The 20155-nt window shown below is 41.5% G+C and overlaps 1 protein-coding gene across 1 annotated transcript in view; it reads right to left on the bottom strand.

Moving 5' to 3' along the window:
- The window catches only part of SLC25A46 (solute carrier family 25 member 46), a 40823-nt gene extending 22067 nt beyond the window's left edge, over window positions 1-18756 (bottom strand). The window contains exons 1-5 of the mRNA XM_054032614.1: window positions 18414-18756; window positions 11163-11205; window positions 9118-9175; window positions 8400-8477; window positions 7424-7524 (exon numbers count right to left, since the gene is read on the bottom strand). Of these exons, the coding sequence (XP_053888589.1) occupies window positions 7424-7524; window positions 8400-8477; window positions 9118-9175; window positions 11163-11205; window positions 18414-18675 (542 nt within the window). The 5' untranslated portion in view covers window positions 18676-18756. The remainder of the gene's footprint in view (window positions 1-7423; window positions 7525-8399; window positions 8478-9117; window positions 9176-11162; window positions 11206-18413) is intronic.
- Between the last annotated feature and the right edge of the window lie 1399 nt (window positions 18757-20155).

Raw genomic sequence — 20155 nt, forward strand, 5'->3', positions numbered from 1 at the left:
ACTCTGTACTGGTAACTATAAAGATTAACTGGGAGGACTGTATGCCTGGTGTGTATGTGTAACTGAAAAGCATATGCTAACTGCTGTATTCTCAATAAATGTGGCATATTGCCTTTTTCCCTGAAAAAGATCCCGTGCGCTTCTTATAAGCATAACATATATCACTCACCACTTGCTAACATATTAAAAATGTACTAATTAATAAGAATCTGAAAATATTAAACTATCTAATTGCTTAAAAACATTTGTATAGTTATAGTGTATCGTTCTAGGTAGCAAAAATTATGTACCAAATCCAGTATAAAGGCTCAATTTAGCTGTAAATCAACATGTTTTAATGGCTATATTAACCAACGAGAATGCATGTCTCTTTAGAAAATAACTAAGTACAAAAGGTAAGTCGATTAAAGTCAATGATTTAAAATGAGGCTTTCCACTTGTGATTTGAATCAATCCACTCGATTCAAATTACAGTATTGAAGAGAACTCAACTTGTGTTTCAGTCTAGCAGACAAAGTCATAACAGGATTAAACATCTGGAAACTGAAACTAGACATTCAGAAACTGTCAATAAAGTGCATGCTTTTAACAGTTAGATAATTAACCATTAAAATAATTTAAACAGAGATGTGGTGTATTTCCCATCACTTGAAGTTTTTACATGACGATTTCTTAAAATCTAGCTCAACTAGAAGTTACAGGCATGGTGCAGAAACTATGTGAAATTCAATAGCAGATATTAGGCACAAAGTCAGACCAGATGATCATAAGATGATTAGGCACCTTCCAGCCTTAGGAATCTATGACCCACCCAATCCCACTTAAATCAAGAATGAAAAAAAAAACCCGTGAGACTATTCTGAGTTACCCAAAATCAAGATCAAGATGAGATCCTATCTAGCCAACGTCAATCGCTGAGGGCTCTTAACATCAAGGCTTGCACCTGAAGCATGCTATATGTTGTTATTTAAGTTAGCCTGAAGAAACTCTAAAATGAGATTGATGGGAACCAAAAATAAATACTCTTGGATTCCCTTGCCTACTGTTTCAAAAAGCTACATTTCCCCAAACTCTCTAATAGACCTTTCAAGTATCTGTCCTTCTTGATTTTACAAGGGCATAATCACTTTTCCTGCATGCTCCAGTAACTTTAACTTTCCCCTGAAGAGCTAGGCTTTATGCATCAATTTAGATCTGGATGCTGAATCTGTGTGAACAAGTCTTCTGCCTTGATACACATTGACGATATGCTTTTTCCCTTTTACCGGTGTCTCTGTGTTAAGGGAACTGGTGGAAGTGTATATTCCAACAACCTACTCCACAGGAATAAAGAGACCAGTGAGATCACACATTCATGAACTATGAACAATATGCAAGAGGAAGTTCTACCTGCACACTAGAAGAACTTGCTGTCATTTCTCTATTAAGCAGACTGGAAGAATGGATCACTCATCTGCATCTTTTATTTCTGTCCACAAAGTAAGAACGCTCATCTAGCGACTCATCTTCACCTTAAGTACTGCAAACTCTTCCTCTCTGGGTGACCTTACACCCATCTTATCCCCTCTAATCAGTTCAAACAGCAGGTAAGATAGTTTTCTTTGCTCATTGTTCTGACCAGTTCGTCTCCTTTTCTGTATCCTTCCACTGGCTCTCCACTTCCACTGCATCAGGTTCTAGCTTCTTCCCTCACTTTCAGAGCCCTTTACAACTTTGCCCTTCCCTACTTACTATTCTCTTACTGTTTCATCATTCCACCTTCTTTCCTCATGACATCACTGTGACTCTAAAAACTCCTCAGTGCCAACAGGCAAAGAATTCACTATTTGGTAACGAACTCCTGAGAGGCCTGACCAAATCACTATACCCAACAGACTGCTTTCATAGTATTTATCCAAAGAGGCTCAAATGAGGTCTCTAATAAAAGCTTATGTCATATTGGTCCTCAATCATTGTGAGGTATATGTATGGATAATATTTAAGGAATTGTGTATGAATACTGGAAGGTATGCTTTGAAGTCTGAATCAAAGCAAGGTTGTCAAGCAGGTTTTGACCAAAGGTTGTATGCTCACCTGCCTGCCTCAGTTCACATATAAAATAGGCATTGTAAGCCAACTCAATTTACGTATGATGTCAACATGAGGACGTGAAAGCAAAATGGAACTAGCACGCCAAGGAATAAACCACGAGGGTCATCCTGATTCTGGGGACAAAACAATGAACTTTGGGAATATAAGGAGAAGGCAAAAAGACACTTTTTTGTTCTTCACCGAGGATGAAAGAGGGATCCCAGTCATGATGGTTGGAGACACCGGGAGAGTGCTTTAGGTGAAGGGTTTAACTTTAGACAAGGGTTAAACTTTACTTTAGACAAGGGTTTCTTACTAGAGGCAGTGAAATATTTGACCAGATTTTAATGCCCACCTATCAACCAAATTATTTTTTCCACTGTAGCTTAATACAGTCTGATCAGGCTTTTTATTTTGGATATGCTTTATTTGCAAGTACCTCACTTTTAAAAACAGTTTTAAAAAAGGAAATTTACAGGAAGAGCCCAAGTAATTACATCTGTAAATCTTTATTAGTTAGTGACACTGCACTGAAAACTATCTTGTTCTCATCCTCAAACTATTAGATTCACCAAATATACATGAGTTCTTAAAAACAGTTTCTTATAGAAGAACAGCCCTACTGGGTCAGACCAAAGGGCCATATAGCCCAGTATCCTGTCTTCTTACAGTGGCCAGTGTCAGGTGCCCCAGAGAGAATGAACAGAACAGGTAATCATCAAGTAATCCATCCCCTGTGGCTCATTCCCAGCTTCTGGCTAACAGAGGCTAGGGACACCATTCCTGCCCATCCTGGCTAATAGCCATTGATGGACCTATCCTCCATGAATTTATCTAGTTCTTTTTTGAATCCTGTTGTAGTCTTGGCCTTCACTACATCCTCTGGCAAGGAGTTCCACAGGTTGACTGTGCGTTGTGTGAAGAAATACTTCCTTCAATTTGTTTTAAACCTTCTGCCTTGTAATTTCATTTGGTGACGCCTAGTTCTTGTGTTATGAGAAGTAGTAAACAACACTTCCTTATCTACTTTCTTTCTCAACAACAACCATGGTTTTATAGATCTCTATCATATCTCCCCTTAGCTGTCTCTTTTCCAAGCTGAAAAGTCCCAGTCTTATTAATCTCTCCTCATATGGAAGTCGTTCCATATCCCTAATAATTTTTGTTGCCCTTTTCTGAACCTTTTCCAATTCCAATATATCTTTTTTGAGATGGGGCGACCACATCTGCACACAGTATTTAAGATGTGGGAGTACCATGGATTTATACAGAGGCAACACAATATTTTCTGTCCTATTATCTATCCCTTTCTTAATTATTCCCAGCATTGTTCGCTTTTTGACTGCCGCTGCACATTGAGTGGATGTTTTCAGAGAACTATCCACAATGACTCCAAGATCTTTTTCTTGAGTGGTAACAGCTAATTTAGACCTCATCATTTTATATGTATAGTTGGGATTATGCTTTACAATGTGCATTACTTTGCATTTATCAACATTAAATTTCATCTGCCATTTTGTTGCCCAGTCACCCAGTTTTGGGAGATCCTTTTGTAGCTCTTCACAGTTTGCCTGGGTCTTAACTATCTTTAGTAATTTTGTATCATCTTCAAATTTTGCCACCTCACTGTTTACCCCTTTTCCCAGATCATTTATGAATATGCTGAATAGCACTCAGAACAGAACCCTGGGGGACACCATTATTTACCTCTCTCCATTCTGAAAACTGACCATTTATTCCTACTCTTTGTTTCCTGTCTTTTAACCAGTTACCAATCCATGGGAGCACCTTCCCTCTTATCCCATGGCAGCTTACTTTGCATAAGAGCCTTTGGTGAGGGACCTTGTCAAAGGCTTTCTGAAAATCTAAGTACACTATATCCACTGGATCCCCTTGTTCCACATGCTTGTTGACCCCCTCAAAGAATACTAGTAGATTGGTGAGGGATGATTTCCCTTTACTAAAACCATGTTGATTCTTCTTCAAATTATGCTCATCTATATATCTGACAATATTGTTCTTTATTATAGTTTCAACCAGTTTTCCCGGTACTGAAGTCTGGCTTACAGGCCTGTAATTGCCGGGATCACTCTGGAGCCCTTTTTAAAAATTGACGTCACATTAGCTATCCTCCAGTCATCTGGTACAGAAGCTGATTTAAATGATAGGTTACAGACAACAGTTAGTAGTTCTGCAATTTCACATTTGAGATCCTTCAGAACTCTTGAATGAATACCACCTGGTTCTGGTGACTTATTCCTGTTTAGTTATCAGTTTGTTCTAAAATCTCCTCTAATGATACCTCAATCTGGGACAGTTCCTCAGATCTGTCTCCTAAAAAGAATGTCTCAGGTTTGGGAATCTCCCTCACATCCCCAGCCATGAAAACCGATGCAAAGAATTCATTTAGTTTCTCCCCAATGGTCTTATCATCCTTGAGTGCTCCTTTAGTGCCTTGATTGTCCAGTGGCCCTACTGGTTGTTTAGCAATTCACAGTGATGTGAACTGAAGAAACAGCATACTGTACTGAAACCAAAATGAATAAATATTGATGATTGTGATAGGGACTTCAGTGGCCCGGAAATCTAGTGGCTGGATCGTTGGGTTGGGGGGGGGGGGGGAAGAGGACTGTAGAGGGACCTGACTCCTCCCTCTCCACCAAGTCCTGGCCCAGGGTCCTGCGATGCTGAACCCCTAAACAGGGTAACTGGATCTTTCTCCTGGGCGGGGTGGGGTGGTGGTGATTCAGGACCTGTTTTACTGGGCTGCTTCCTATGAAAGTCCTTTTGTAGTTTGGCTGTGGGCCCTGCTGGGCCAGTTACCCCGCAGTTGGGGCGTACCTGCAGGCTCCCCTTGGCAGGGGAAGGCTTATTTGTCTCTAGTGGCTGCATTGACCGATCTGTGCCTTCAGGCAAGCAAGCAGAGAGCTCCTGCCTCTTGGCCAGTCAGCCCCTAAACTGAGCCAGGTTCCCTTCTTTTCTCCCCCTCTAGGCCAGGTAGTGGCTGCAGGTATAATGGGGCAGAGCTAGATGAACCCACACATTTTCTTTAACCCTTGCTGTGCCAGGTGGCAGTTTCTCTGCTCCCTCACAATGACTTAAAGCAAATTAAATTTTTTTTTACTTATAACAATTTTTAAAAATAAACCCATTTCAAATGAAATCTTAATTTAATACAAATATGCTAAGGCCTAAACTACTTATAATCACATAAAACACTGAAATAAAAAAAAATATGCTGAATCCATAAGTCGCTATCAAAAACTTTGAGTTGAAGGCTGCTTTTCTATATAAAGAAAGAATTGGGCGTGGGGGGGCATCTAACTTCTGAGGTCAGCTTCATAAATATGGAACAATAGGTCAGCCTAAGTAACTTGAGAGAGTGCCTCATTTTCCAGAGACTTAGAAGAATAGGAACTTAAGTTCTAGTCACTTTCACATAGGCATATTTGAAAATTTTCCCAGGCTGACCTGAAATAATCAGCTTAATTCACTGACTAAAGTTAATCCCTCTGTTTAATAAATCATTTAGTTGTAAGCGTGAAACATGTTTGATAAGATAAGTTTTATGTATCTAAAACATTTAAGGTTGTTTTGTTTACTAAAAATTAGGGCCATCAAGCGATTAATTGGGTGATTAAACAATAATACAATACCATTTATTTAAATATTTTTGAATGTTTTCTACATTTTCAAATATATTGATTTCTATTACAACACAGAATACAAAGTGTACAGTGCTCACTTTATATTTATTTTTGATTACAAATATTTGCACTGTAAAATAAGACATGGTATTTTTCAATTCACCTAATATAAGTATTGTAGTGCAATCACTTTATTATGAAAGTTGAACTTACAAATGTAGAACTGTGTAAAAAAAAAAAAAAACTGCATTCAAAAATAAAAATGTAAAACTTTAGCGCCTACAAGTCCACTCAGTCCTACCTTCAGCCAATCGCCCAGACAAATAAGTTTGTCTATTCCACTATTCAAGAGGACATGCGTCCATGCTGATGCCTGGTTCTGCTCGATAACGATCCAAAGCAGTGCAGACCGATGCATGTTCATTTTCATCATCTGAGTCAGATGCCACCAGCAGAAGGTTGATTTTCTTTTTTGATAATTCGGGTTCTGCAGTTTCAGCATCAGAGTGTTGCTCTTTTAAGACTTCTAAAAGCATGCTCCACACCTCGTCCATCTCAGATTTTGGATGGCACTTCAGATTCTTAAACCTTGGGTCGAGTGCTGTAGCTATCTTTAGAAATCTTACATTGGTACCTTCCTTTGGTGTTTTGTCAAATCTGCTGTGAAAGTGTTCTTAAAACGAACATGTGCTGGGTCATCATCCGAGACTGCTATAACATGAAATATATCGCAGAATGTGGGTAAAACAGAACAGGAGACAAAATTCTCCCCCAAAGAGTTCAGTCAAAAAATTAATTATCGCATTTTTTTTTTAAATGAGCATCATCAGCATTGAAGCACGTCCCCTGGAATAGTGGCCGAAGAATGAAGGAGCATACAAATGTTTAGCTTATCTGGCACGTAAATATGTTGCAACACCAGCTACAAAAGTGCCATGCGAATTCCTGTTCTCACTTTCAGGTGACATTGTAAACAAGAAGCAGGCAGCAGTATTTCCAATAAATGTAAACAAACCTGTTTGTCTTCGTGATTGGCTGAACAAGAAGTAGGACTGAGTGGACTTTAGGCTCTGAAGTTTTACATAACTGCACTCAAAAACAAAACAGTGTAACAAAAAAAATCTGTATTTGTAAATTATACTTTCACGACAAAGAGATTGCACTACAGGACTTGTATGAGGTGACTGAAAAATACAATTTCATTTCTTTTTACAGTGCAAATATTTGTAAAAAAATAGTGTGCACTGTACACTTTGTATTCTGTGCTGTAATAGAAATCAATATACTTGAAAATGTAGAAAAAAATCCAAAAATATTTAATACATTTCAATTAGTCTTCTATTTAACAGTATGATTAATCACGTGTAAAATCAACATGTTTTAATGGTTATGTCAATCAATGGAATTAACCTTTCTTTAGAAAATAACTGACGCATAAATGGAAAAGTTGATTAAAATCAAGGATTTAAAAGGAGGCTTTCCAGTTGGTGATTTAAATCACGGTGATTTAAATCACCTTGATTTAAATCAATCCAATGACTGAAACTACCTAGGGAATAACTGGCTACCATAACAGAATCAAACATTTAAATAACTGCATATTTTTAATACATTACATGGTATTCAGTAACAAATGTTAATGTTCAATTTGTTAAATATCACAAACAAACAAAAAAAGAAAAAAAGAAAGCAAGAAAATTTGATACCTTGGCAAAGGTGTAAATTCACTGATGATGCCTTCTGTTCCAAGGGTTATGCCCTGAACTATGAAAGTGCTCCCCATTCCTTTCCAAAGAGCTCTTGGACCCTATAATTTAACATTTCCAGTTAGATTCAGTAACATGAAAATTGGTGAGAATACATTTCACACTTAATAAAATTGTAGAAACACTCTAGAAAGGGGCCCTAATTGAACACTGGATCTGAATGTTCCCAAATTAACGGAATTCAGACCCTGATCCGAACAATGATCATCTCTAAATACTTTTCATATCAATAACACTTCCCATCAGATAACCTGAAAGAGCTTTACAAGCATTAATACATTAAGCCTCCCAACAATAGTTTTGGTATGCATTATCTTCATATTTCTGTTGGGCAAAATGAGGTACAGAAAGGCTACGTGATTTACCCCAAATCACCCAGCCTGTCCTCTGCAAACCCAGAAATACATTCCCTTCTTTTAACTAGTCTTGGACTTTAGACACAAAACCATCCTTCTATTGTAATAACATGGATATTTATGTTGAATTTTATAGTGGAATTCAGAGCACAGTAGTCTTCCAAAATTTAAAAAAGTCACTATTTAATTTGAAATATTCTTTTTATCCACATAAATATCTAATACTTTTTGGAATCCTGCTGAATTCTTGGCCTGTTCTTTTCTGTGTGTGTGTGTGTGTGTGTGTGTGTGTGTTTTACACACACACACACACACACACGCTTTTTTCCAGTAAATATTAAGCACAGTGAAATAAAGAACTACAGAAAGTGAAGTTCTTTATTAAACTCTTTTTAGTAATTAATAAAAATAAAACTTAGAAAAATATTTTCATAATGCTCAACTAGCTTCTTAAAATATTTAGAGATGAAGAAGCTTTCTGTTTCAATAAATACATATGCCACAACTGTATCTACATAATTTTGTTTTATGTATAGCTAAAGAGGGCTCAAAATACTGACCTGGGTCTTATTGATGCTGTACATAATATTGACAATAGTAAATGGAGTGAGATGATAATTCCGGGCGTGATAATTAACCTGGTAAAATATACATGCATGTATGTAAAAAAAATGCTGGAATATAACAATTGTTGTTAAAACACGTAGGTGATGAATATTCACTTAAATGTTACAATTTAGACTGCAAGATCATCTAAACAAGGACTGTTTTTCTGAGGCACCTTGAACATTCTTCGTCACTCAAACATTAATAATACTTTTTAAAATCTTCATTGTCACTTAAAAGAACATAGATCAAAATTCATTTGCAAATTTAGGTGTTAAAAAAGTAAGCTTTGAAAAAAAAAATCTTAAAACAAAGAGAAAATTTCTTTTTAAAAAAAAAAAGTCCAATGGAAAGTTATTTTTAAACAAACACCAAAACATTCTACTAGTAATGAGAACCCGACAGTAATTTCGTTAGTAACCACTTAGATGCTATTTTTCTTTATTTTACGTTCATTATCCGAACTAAAAAGACAGCATGAAAAGTGAAAGTAAATTAAATTAAAATTTTAATGTAAGTGCTAAAAGTTACATAAGGAAATTTGTTTTTAAAAACTTTTTACCTGACAGTGTCTACTTAGAAGGTCTTAAGCTTCCTTATAACTCTACAATCAGAATATATACAAAGTCTGAAACTAGATTACGTTCAATTGCAGAATTTAAAAAGATGTACCTGACATTGGCGACGTAGAACAATGCAAGGATGTGCCAACACATTTTCTGTAAATAAACTTTAAAAGAGGAATGTATTTAAAAGTAGTGAAAATAAACTGAAACCTATTAATAGCTGATATTTTTCTTTAGCAGCAAATTAATATTAGGTTTACAATATTTGGGGAATACACAAAACTACATCCCAATGTTAGTCCACATCCTGCCAGCAGGTATTTTTGGAGAGTGAACCACATACTTTCCAACAACCCAAAAGGTTAGATTCTCAGAAATTGATCACCCACTCCCTAGGGGTACATCTGTACAAAAATTAATGCTCACACCCTCCCCCTGTGAATATGAGGAAATAAGCAGAGGCACAAAGTGAGTCACCCATGACCGCAGAGCTGGTTGGTGGCAGAACCAGAATTTAAAGCTCCCAACTCCCAGTTTTACAGTCATTCCTCTACACCACAGAGCCTCTCAAAGAAAGGCCTTCTTCTATAAGTCTACTAGGCCCCTACAATATATTAACAGAGGTTGATATGTATGAAGGTGTTCAATAGTTGACCCAAAAACCTTATTCACCAGGCACCTTGAAAAATCGTGGACTTGGAGAGACATCGCAATATGTGTTCTGAGAACAGAATTAATTAGTATATTAAGGTCCACCATTTTCTCAACAAAAACAATATATAATTCCATACATAAGGATAGTAGCTTTGGATAGTTTTGCCACCCCAATATTACTGCTCTGGCATGCTTTGACATTGTGCTTGGTGATATTTGCGCCTGCTTAGGGAGGATTAATACTACCTGAAAATATTCATTTGAGTGACCAATGCACAAGCACTCTTCCCAGAAGCATTTCAGAATTCTCAGAAGTCTCTCCATATTTAACTGCAGATTCTCAGCGACACCCCTCCCTCCTACACAGGAGTCAACACTGTCTTGATTTTAGAATCATCTCCTCTAGATTCCTTGCTCTGATTACCCCACACTAAAATTTGAAGATGTTTCTCCAAAATATAGGTGAGTGGGAAATTACATCTTTAACTATAACTAGTCAGTACATATATCTCTTGGGCTATTTTTCTCTCCAGTTAATCTATGCAGCATGAATTTTAAACTGAGCAAGACTCAGCCTTTTGTTTTGTTTGAACAGGATCCCAAGTTGCCAAACAGCACAGGCATGCCGATGTTCTTCAGGGGTTCCTTGTACTGAAAGCAGACATCAGCAGAAGTATATCTATACTTGCTCATTACCATACTATTTGATAGCCTTAAGATATATAGGTCTCTAACTCATTGGGGCCCAACTTTGGTCAATATGAAAATCTCTGCAGTTCATGGGATCCATGCTAATAGCTGCAAGCATCCTTTGCCATTACATTTGAAGATAAGGGCCAGAGGCTATGAGCTGGAGAGAAGACTGCTGAAAAAGCTAATACTGTAGTTATAATGTTCATTTCTTGATTGGTTTCATTCAGTGCCAACAGCAGTAAAGACATCCCCACTAAACCTAATGGCTCCATGTGCACTCATTCTTGTAAATCATCCTTTATTTAGACTCAGTCAAAATGTAAGAAATACAGCACACACTATCTAGTTTACAGTATATATTATTCTTCTGTCATTATCTAATCAATATTTTAAGTACTGTTTCTGAGGTTTAAAATTCAAGAATACTATGCCAATCCAATTTCAGCTAGTTCCACTCACTCTACCATCTCCATTGCTTTCTAAAGTGCAAATATGTAAGAGTACTTTTTGTTGATGTTTGCTTCATGAAAAACATTCTATAGCAACTTATATGCCCCAAGGTTTTCAAAACTCCTGACCTATATAGATTTTTGAATCTAACCCATCACTGTAGTAACTGAAAGAGCTGCAGTACCTTAGCTTGAGAAAGAAGGTAAGAGAAAACAATTAACTTTGTGCTAGATTTTTAAACCCAGTTAATTAAAGCCATATTGTAATTTGAACTCAGGGAGCATGACAGACTACAAAATGTAAAAGCCATAATTATCAGTGAAAAATATGTTTTGCACAGAACAAATTTCTTACCTGGCAAGGCCAATACCAAAGCCTGCAAATCTATTCAACTGCTCTGAAAGAAAAACACAACAGAAGATTATGTAGCACTGATATTTACTGCAGAACAGTGAGGAAAGAAATAACTGTAATACAGTGTACCAAAGCAACCAATTTTATAGCTTGCTCATTTCAACAAATTCTAAGCACTGCACCACAGTGTACAGAGTATAATACTTTGGGGATAGTTTTGCCAACTCAGCAAAAGTAAAATATAATTGTCTACCAAAGACTACTTGCATGTGAAGTGCTTGGTTTATAAAAATTTGTTGGAGCTCAAATACAAGTAACTTATTTGCCCTAAACTGTCTACATGAGGAAAAGAGGGACTGAATGCCTAATGGAACTGGGAACAAGTTGACTGACATCTGGGAAAACAAATTGACCCAAATCTATAATGACCAAAACATGTTCAACAGCATGTGTAACATGAATATGGTCTCAGACCAGTTCTTAATGGACAAATGTCAGTACCATAATGCCATTTAACTGGCATTACAGAATCAAAAGGCACAGAGAGTGAACCTTTTACTTCTAGAAGTCCCCACCACATCAACGTTGGGGCATATTGGTAAAAAGGCATCACGGGGAAGCTTGCATCACTGCTACCAAGCCATACTTAAAGCTTGTCTCCACTTACTGGGGGATCGATGCGCAGCGGTCGATCAACTGGGGATCAAGTTAGTGGGTCTAGTGAAGACCCACTAAATCAATTACCAATTGCTCTTCCGGCAAATCCAGTACTCCCCACCGAAACAAGAAACATAAGGTAAATCGACAGGAGAGTTTCTCCCGTCGACTCAGGGCAGTGTAGACACCACGAAAGGTCAACCTAAACCACGTCGACTCCAGCTATGTTATTCATGTAGCTGGAGTTGCTTAACTTAGGTCGACTGAGCCCCGTAGTGTAGACCTGCCCTTGGTCTGCTAAGGCTTTGTGTCTAGTACTGTCAAATGGGAACTTTTTCCTAACACTAAATTCACTTTAAACCTTATGATAGCAGGACACACAAATCTTAGTACTGTTAAATGCACAACAAAAAATGTACATGACTTTCTTCAGAAAGAGGGGAGATTGAAATTCTGGACAAGTGTTTTGAATTTTTTCAAATATTTATCTGGTGACTGAAAATACAGAATTAATTGATTATAATGATTCCCTGGAATAGCAAGCTGCGTAGGTTGTTTTGATCAATAGCCTCCCAATTAAGACTTACAACTATGGAGTGACTACTTCCAGTCCTAAGGTTTATTTGGTTTTCATTATAAGCCTGATTTTGATCCTCATTTTCTCAAAACTGAAAATCTTTTCCATCTGAACTTTTGTACATGTGCTCTGTAGCCAGCAAAGAATTTATATGGAAAGTTTCAGGTTAGATAAGGAGTTTATGAAATAGAATTTGAAAAGTTAAACAACATGCCTACCTGTATTTCCAAAAGCTTGGTCTAAAAACTTTCAAATTTGTTTTATAAAATAACCCCCAAAGAGATCAAATCATAGGACTTTTTTTCATAAAGCTGAGTGCAAAATTTTTGAGATTGAAAAATCTGTGGTTACTATGATACATCCAATCCAAGAAGACTTCATGAGTTTTGCCAAAAGCCCAGTGGGGATTAAGTTTCCTTCAGCCCAAATTTTCAAACCTGGATGCCTAAAGTTAGGCTCCTAAATCTATATTTAAGTTCCTAGATAAAAGTAGCCTGATTTTCAAAGGTGCTGAGTGCCTACAGTTCTGAATGAAGTCAACTTGCAGACATTCAACACTGTTGAAAATCAGGCACTTTTATACAGGAGCTTAGATATCGATTTAGAAGCCTAACTTTAGGCATGTAGATTTGAAAAGCTCTATTCACTGACCTCAATTCACTAATCTCTTTCTGCCTGTAGATACTGTCACAATGTTAACCAACCATTAGTCTTTCTTCCCCTACAGGGAGCCTTCCAAACAAGAGTCAGATTCCTCTGCCTGTTGTGTGCCATGATCCCCAGCTGCCAATTGCTCTCAGCCAAGCAATCAACAGTCAGATCACAAGAAGATTTCTTACTCATTGCAGTAAGCACTTTCTCTCTGCTCCTACAACTTATAAGGCAGAGATAAGAACTTTTGCTCTTTGCCCTACAGATACTTCTTATTTGCTTCAGCGGCTCTTCCAGTAGAGCTATCAAGACATATGTCAGGGCTCCTCCTAACAGTATCTCAGCCAAGAGCTTTCCACCCCAATCCTCTATGGGGAGATTGGAGTCCTTAGCTTGCCAGGTGAGATGAATGTCTCCTGCAAGCACTCTTGGATCCTTAGGAGACTCCAGTGAATGAACTTGCACATACCGCCCATAGAACAGAAACAGCTCTCTCCAACTGTGTTGGAGAGTCCAAGACACTGAACCTTCTGTCAAACAGCCATGTTTCAGCAGGCTCCCTCAGAAGGCACAGAAGGCAGATGCTATGCTTCTCCTCCAGCAGTAGCACATTCACACCTTCCTCATCCCACACCACTGAATTATTTTTCAAAGTCTTATCAAAAAGTGAAAGGTACCAAAAGATTGGAGAAAAGAAGTAGTAGGAAATAAGGCAAAGAGTGATTCTGCTGTCTCACAAGTCTAACTTTTACCCTTACTAAAACAATGGAACATTTGAAGAAAAAATCCAAACCTTTGGAGGGTAATAGAACCATTAGCATATATTGCATTATTATTGAAATGATGACATTTCCAGTAGAATGCATCATGTGTTAAGCACTGCACAAGTAGGAGTTCAGTGAGTTTCCAATGAGATACAGAAGCAAACAATGGTCAATGCAATTTTTAACTGCTGATGGCAAGATACATCATGAAGTGACAGTCGCTTGATAAAGAGCTTTGCTACAACTGCATCAGAAACACATTGCTCAGTTTTAGGCACCATATTACCAGAAAGATATTTGCAAACCAAAAATAATTCAGGAAAGGGGGTGGAGGAAAAAAAAAAAAAAAAAGATGATCATACATTGAAGGACAGATTAAGGCCTGATCCTGCAAATTGCTGCTCCCAGGCAGAACGCTACTGACTTCAGTCGAGTTCGAACTGCAGAATTGAGACCTACGAGTCACTTAGCTATAAAATGGCAAAGTGGGGGACTTAAAAATACAAGTCTACATATTTTAATACACACACTGGTATTAGAAAATAATTGTTTAGAAATGCATAGAACAACTAGAAGTAATGAGATGAAACTGAAGACAGTTCAGGCTAAATATTCAATTCAATAACTATTTTAATTGAAATTTGAAACACTAATTTCCATTAATACTAGGCTTTTTTGACTTTGTAATACACAAACTAATAGTGCATGAACTACAATGTCCTTTTAATAAAAATATGGAAACAAAAAGAAGTAAAAGAGTTAGGATTATTATCTTGCATTTCAACAATTTGCTGTTCACAACACTCCTTTTCACATTTTAAGCATATCTCCATTTCAGGAAGATAGAAAATGATAATCCAATTGCAATGACTTCTGTTCCCTTGTGCAACCACCACCAAGGAACCATTGGAATAGATGCATACATCATATGGTCACAACTCCCAGCTCCTTCAAGAGGAAAAGACTGACAAAACAAGAGAATGTACATTTAAAGGTGACCTATAAATGACAAATTTGTGTTTGTCCCCTTTTTACTTCTTTATGATGCACAAAGAAGGCCTGAAAGTTTTTGTATTTTTGTTTTTAAAAGTTTGTTTCTTGAATTTTGCAGCAAGAAAACTACTATGTTGGCGTGAAACACCAGGAAAGTGAAACCTGATTAACTGACTTAAGATTTTGTTCATGCTCTTTAAAAACTGTTGCAAGGTCCATCTATTGTCTCAGATTTTTTACTGCAATTACAGGAGGTGGGGTATTTATGTTAATTTTGATGCTACTAGTTATATGGATGGCTGAATTTGCATGTATAAATGTATTGCATTATAAAAGGCACATGGAGTGTACAACTGGCACTTTTTACTAACAATGTATTGTGTGTGTCTTATGTGCTTAGCACACACTTTTGGGCACTGTATAAATAATAGCTATTTAACTTAAACATAAAAAAACTTCCTTTGTTAAAGATTCAACACCACCATCTCTTCAAGCTCCCAAACCACATCTATGGGTACCACAAGACATCCAGGAAAACAGGGAGTGTGAGATAAAACAAAAACTTTTCAGGTCTTCTTTATACATCAAAACAAAAAACGAACAAATCCACTTTGCTTTCTTATCTTCAAGTCAACTCAAAGTTTGGTGTTCTTTTAATAAATGAACCTTTCTTTTATCTTACGTTTTGATGTCAAAATACAAGAGTGAACAACTAGTTTGTATGGATTTGAGGCAAAACTGGGTTTAAGATATGTAACGTCTCCTAAAAGAGGACACTTTGTCTAGGCATTTACTGTATATAGTACCTAACATTGTGGTATCATGAGCAGAAGATAACTACGGTACTTTATGTAGCATGTCTGATGTTACAAAATACTTCAGACATTCAGTAAGAGTTTTAGAATCAGAATAGAAAATAAACAAAAAATATTTACATAATCCGATTATACACAATGTGAACAGAAAAAAATTAACTGAAAAAGCTTGAAAAAAATACACTTTCAGATGAGATGTGAAAATAAGTGACTCAATGAGATGGCACAATTGAGCAAAGTTGATTTTAAGAGGAGGGAACTCAAGTGTAAAAAACAAACACTAATTGTGGTTAGACCATGTAGGATGCCAGACAGGTAGCTAATACTAGGTAACCAAAGAAAAGAGTAGGTTCATTAGATAGCCTACCATAGCCAAGGAGGCGTATAAAAACAAGAACAGTTTTGAATTAAATTCTAAAGTAAATGGAGAAGGGGAGGCAGTAGAGTCCCAGAATTAGAGGGAAGTTGGCATGCATCTCAATTTGCTTCGCAGTCTTAGGCTTGGTCTACACTACCAACTTATGTCGGTATAACTACGTTGCTCCAGGGTGTGGAAAATCCACACCTCTGAGCGATGTAGTTATATTGACTAACCCCTGGTGTAGATATTGCTATGTCCATGGAAGAGTTTTTTCCGTTGACATAGCTACTGCCTCTTGGGGAGGTGGAGTACCTACACCAGGAGTCTCAAACATGCAGCCCACGTGCCCCCCAGCCTGGTATTAGAAAATAATTGTTTAGAAATGCATAGGAGTGGGCAAACTACACCCACAGGATTGCCGTCCTCGATCCCCGCGCCGCTCCCTGAAGCGGCTGACATGATGTCCCTGCGGCCCGGGGTGTGTGTGGAGCAGAGGGCTCCGTGTGTTGCCCTGGCTTCCAGGCACCGCCCCTCCCCCCCGCAGCTCCCATTGGCCAAGAATGGGGAACGGCGGCCAACGGGAGCTTCGGGGGAGGTACCTGGAGGAGGGGCAAGCAGCATGCGGAGCCCTGCGTCCCCCCTCCCGCAGGGGCTGCGGGGTCCTGGTTGCAGCTGCTTCGCGGAGAGGAGTGGGGCTGGGGTCAGGGCAGGCAGGCAGCCTGCCCTGGCCCCGGTGTGCGCCGCTGCCCCCACCGGAGCCGCTTTAGGTAAGCAGCTCTGGGACAGAGCCCGAAGCCCTCCTGCACTCCGTGCCCCAACTCCCTGCCCTGAGCCCCCTGCCTGCACCCCAACCCCCTGCCTGAACCCCAACCCTATCACACCCCACACTCCTTCCTGCACCCCAATTCCCTGCCCTGAGCCCCCTGCTGCACCCCAGCTGCCTGCCGCACCCCTCACTCCTGCACCCCAACCCCCTGCCCTGAGCCCCCGCTGCACCCCAGCTGCCTGCCGCACCCCTCACTCCTGCACCCCAACCCCCTGCCCTGAGCCCCCGCTGCACCCCAGCTGCCTGCCGCACCCCTCACTCCTGCACCCCAACCCCCTGCCCTGAGCCCCCTGCAGCACCCTGCACCCCAACACCCTGCCACACCCCTCCTGAACCCCACACCCCAACTCCCTGCCCTGAGCCCCTGCCACACCCCTCCTGCCCCCTCTGGGGGCAGGGAGGGGCGGAGTTGGGGTGGGGACTTTGGGGAAGGGGTTGGAATGGGACCAGAGAAGGGGTGGGAAGAGGCAGGGAAGGGGCCTCATGGAAGGGGTGGAGTGGGGGCAGGGCCGGGGGAAGCGAGGGGTGTGTGTGTATCAGTGATGCGGCCCTCAGGCCAATGAACTAGTCCTCATGGTAATTTGAGTTTGAGACCCCTGACCTACACTGATGAGAGAACCTCTCCTGTCAAGTGTATGTAGCATCTTCACTAAGCACTAGAGCAGGGCTGCTGCAGCACTGCAAGTGGACACAAACCCTTGGTGTTTGTAAAGCCACAATCCTTTTCTATTCTGAATTGCTCCTCAAAACTTATTTCTGCTGTGTCACCATTTAGCGAGTTAATTCACCAGGCCAATGTAGTTATTTAAGGGAACCATACAAACACCTGCACTGAGTAACCATGAAATCATATTACTGTAACCCTTGTCTTATCTGCCTTCCCCCTTATCTCCCAGCTACTGTGCTCCATGTCAGATTAGACCAGTGGTTCTCAAACTGGGGGTCATGGCCCCAAAGTGGGTCTAGGGTCACCAGGACTAGTTTAGACTTGCTGGGGCCCGGAGCCAAAGCTCGAGGGTTTCAGTGGTGGGGTGATGGTGGGGCTCAGGTTACAGGCCCCCTGCCTAGGGCTGAAGCCCTTGGGCTTCAGCTTTGTCCCCCTCCCCTCATCCAGAGCTGTGGGGGTCAGGCTTTGGTCCCCCAGGGTCATGCAGAAATGTTTGTTGTCACAAGGGGGTCATGGTGCAATGAAATTTGAGAACCCTTGGATTAGACCATAAACTCTTTGGGGGCAGGGACTCATTTATACTATGTGACACTGATACCTTTGGGTGCTGATCCTGTAACATTATAACAGGAGTTGGGATGTGGGGAATACCCTGCCTCCTAGGACAAGGGGCAGGTGGATTATTTTGTAACCATTTTCCTTTACTTGGGACTGTTGCTAAAAGACACACAAAAAGAATCAGGGAGACACCCTACTAAAGGTCCACGTCTACCTCTATTGTTCCTATGCTCCCTTCCAGCACCCCTCGCCCTGAGCTACCCCCTACCTGAGCCCAGCACCCTCCCCTCTCCCCGTGCCCCCCGCCAGCGCCGCCCCGCCATCTCATCAGCCCCTAGCCCAGCTCCACCGTCTCACCCCACCCCCGCCGGGCTCCCCTTACCGGAGCTGGTGCCGGCGCCGGCAGGGTACGGTTCGTCGTTGAGGCCGACTCCCCCGAGGGGGGTTCCGGCCGGCCCGGCCCCGTACTGCGGGGTCCTCTCCCCCCAGTGCAGGTTGCGGCTCCCCGGGATGTCGGGGGGACTGGAGACCCAGTGGCTCAGGTCCGAGGAGGAGCTGTAGGGCTTGGCCCCGGGGCCCGGCTCCTCCCGGCCGCCCCCCCTATAGCCCAACCCATCGAAGCCCTCAGGGCGCCGCGGCTGCATCGGGGAGCGCGACGGGGCGCGGGCGCTGCAAACTGCCGCGAACAACAGCAATACAGGAACCCGGTGCTGCCGCCGCTCAGCATCTACTTCCGGGTCGGAACCGGAATCCGACGCCCTGAAGCCAGGCAGCAGCAACTGGGAGTCACATGATCATGGAGCTGGCTGCTGCGCTCTGATAGGCCACTAGGCATCTCCGACCCGGCCGCCCGCAGCTCTGGTGTCCTACTGGGCTCGTGGGGGCGGGGGTGTAGGTTGCACTGAGTGTCTATCTCCCTGGGTGGGTCTCTGCTCGCTCTCAGGGGCTGGGGAAGGCAGTAGAAGACTTGTGCGTGCTTGGGAGTCGGCTCTAACTCAGGTACCAGTGTAGATAGGCAAAGGTAGCTTTGCAGCGGTTGTGCCCTCACCCTCTTTTCCAGCAGGTTTAAATTCAAGCGGTGCTTCCTCTTCCGCAGTTGGAGTTTGTTACCCTGTAGCTGATCACTGTGGCTCAATCCCAGACATAGACAAAGCCTAATTAGCCTCTCTACCCTATTGCTGATGGTTAGGGTAAGCAGATGTTCTGATTTTATAGAGACAGTCTGATATTCAGGGCTTTTTCCTATGTAGGTACCTATTACCCCCAAACCCTCAGTCCCAGCAATTTTTCACACTTGCTATTTGGTCAGCCTAGTAGCATAACATAAGAATGGCCATCCTGGATCAGATCAAAGGTCCATCTAGCCTAGTAGCTTATCTTCCGAGAGTGGCCAATGCCAGGTGCTTCAGAGGGAATGAACAGTACAGGTAATCATCAAGTGATCCATAGGCACCAACTCTGTGGGTGCTCTGGGGTTGGAGCACCCATGGGGAAAAATTAGAGGGTGCTCTGCACCCACCGGTAGCCAAGCTCCCCCATCCTCGCCTTCTTCTCCTCCCCCAAGCGTGTCACCTTCCCGTTCCTCCCCCTCCTTCCCAGCGCTTCCCGCCCACCCGCTGCCTACCAGCTGTTTGGTGGCACTTAGGACTTTTTGGGAGGGAGGGAGAGGAGCCGGGACGTGGTATGCTCAGGGGAGGAGGCAGAGAAGAGGCGAGGCAGGGCAGGGGTGGAATGGAGGTGGGAAAAAACAGTGTGGGGCTGGGACTTTGGGGAAGGGGTGGAATGGGGTCAGGGTGAGGGCGGTGCAGGGGTGGGAAGAGGCGGGGCCAAGGGCGGGGGGGGGGCTGTCGAACACCCACCAAGCAGAGGAGAAGTCGGTGCCTTCCTATTGCCCATTGTCAGCTTCTGGCAAACAGAGGCTAGGGACACAATCCCTGCCCATCCTGGCTAATAGCCATTGATGACCAGGGCCGGCTTTAGGAAGTGCGGGGCCCAATTCCAACAGTTTCGACGGGGCCCCGACAGGGGTGACTAAAAAAAAAAAACACATAAAAAAAACACGCGGGGCTTGTACTCACCCGTCTGTGCTCCTAGTCTTTGGCGGCGGGTCCTTCACTCACTCCA

This window comes from Malaclemys terrapin, chromosome 6 (genome assembly GCF_027887155.1).
Source record: "Malaclemys terrapin pileata isolate rMalTer1 chromosome 6, rMalTer1.hap1, whole genome shotgun sequence".
NCBI lineage: Eukaryota > Metazoa > Chordata > Testudines > Emydidae > Malaclemys > Malaclemys terrapin.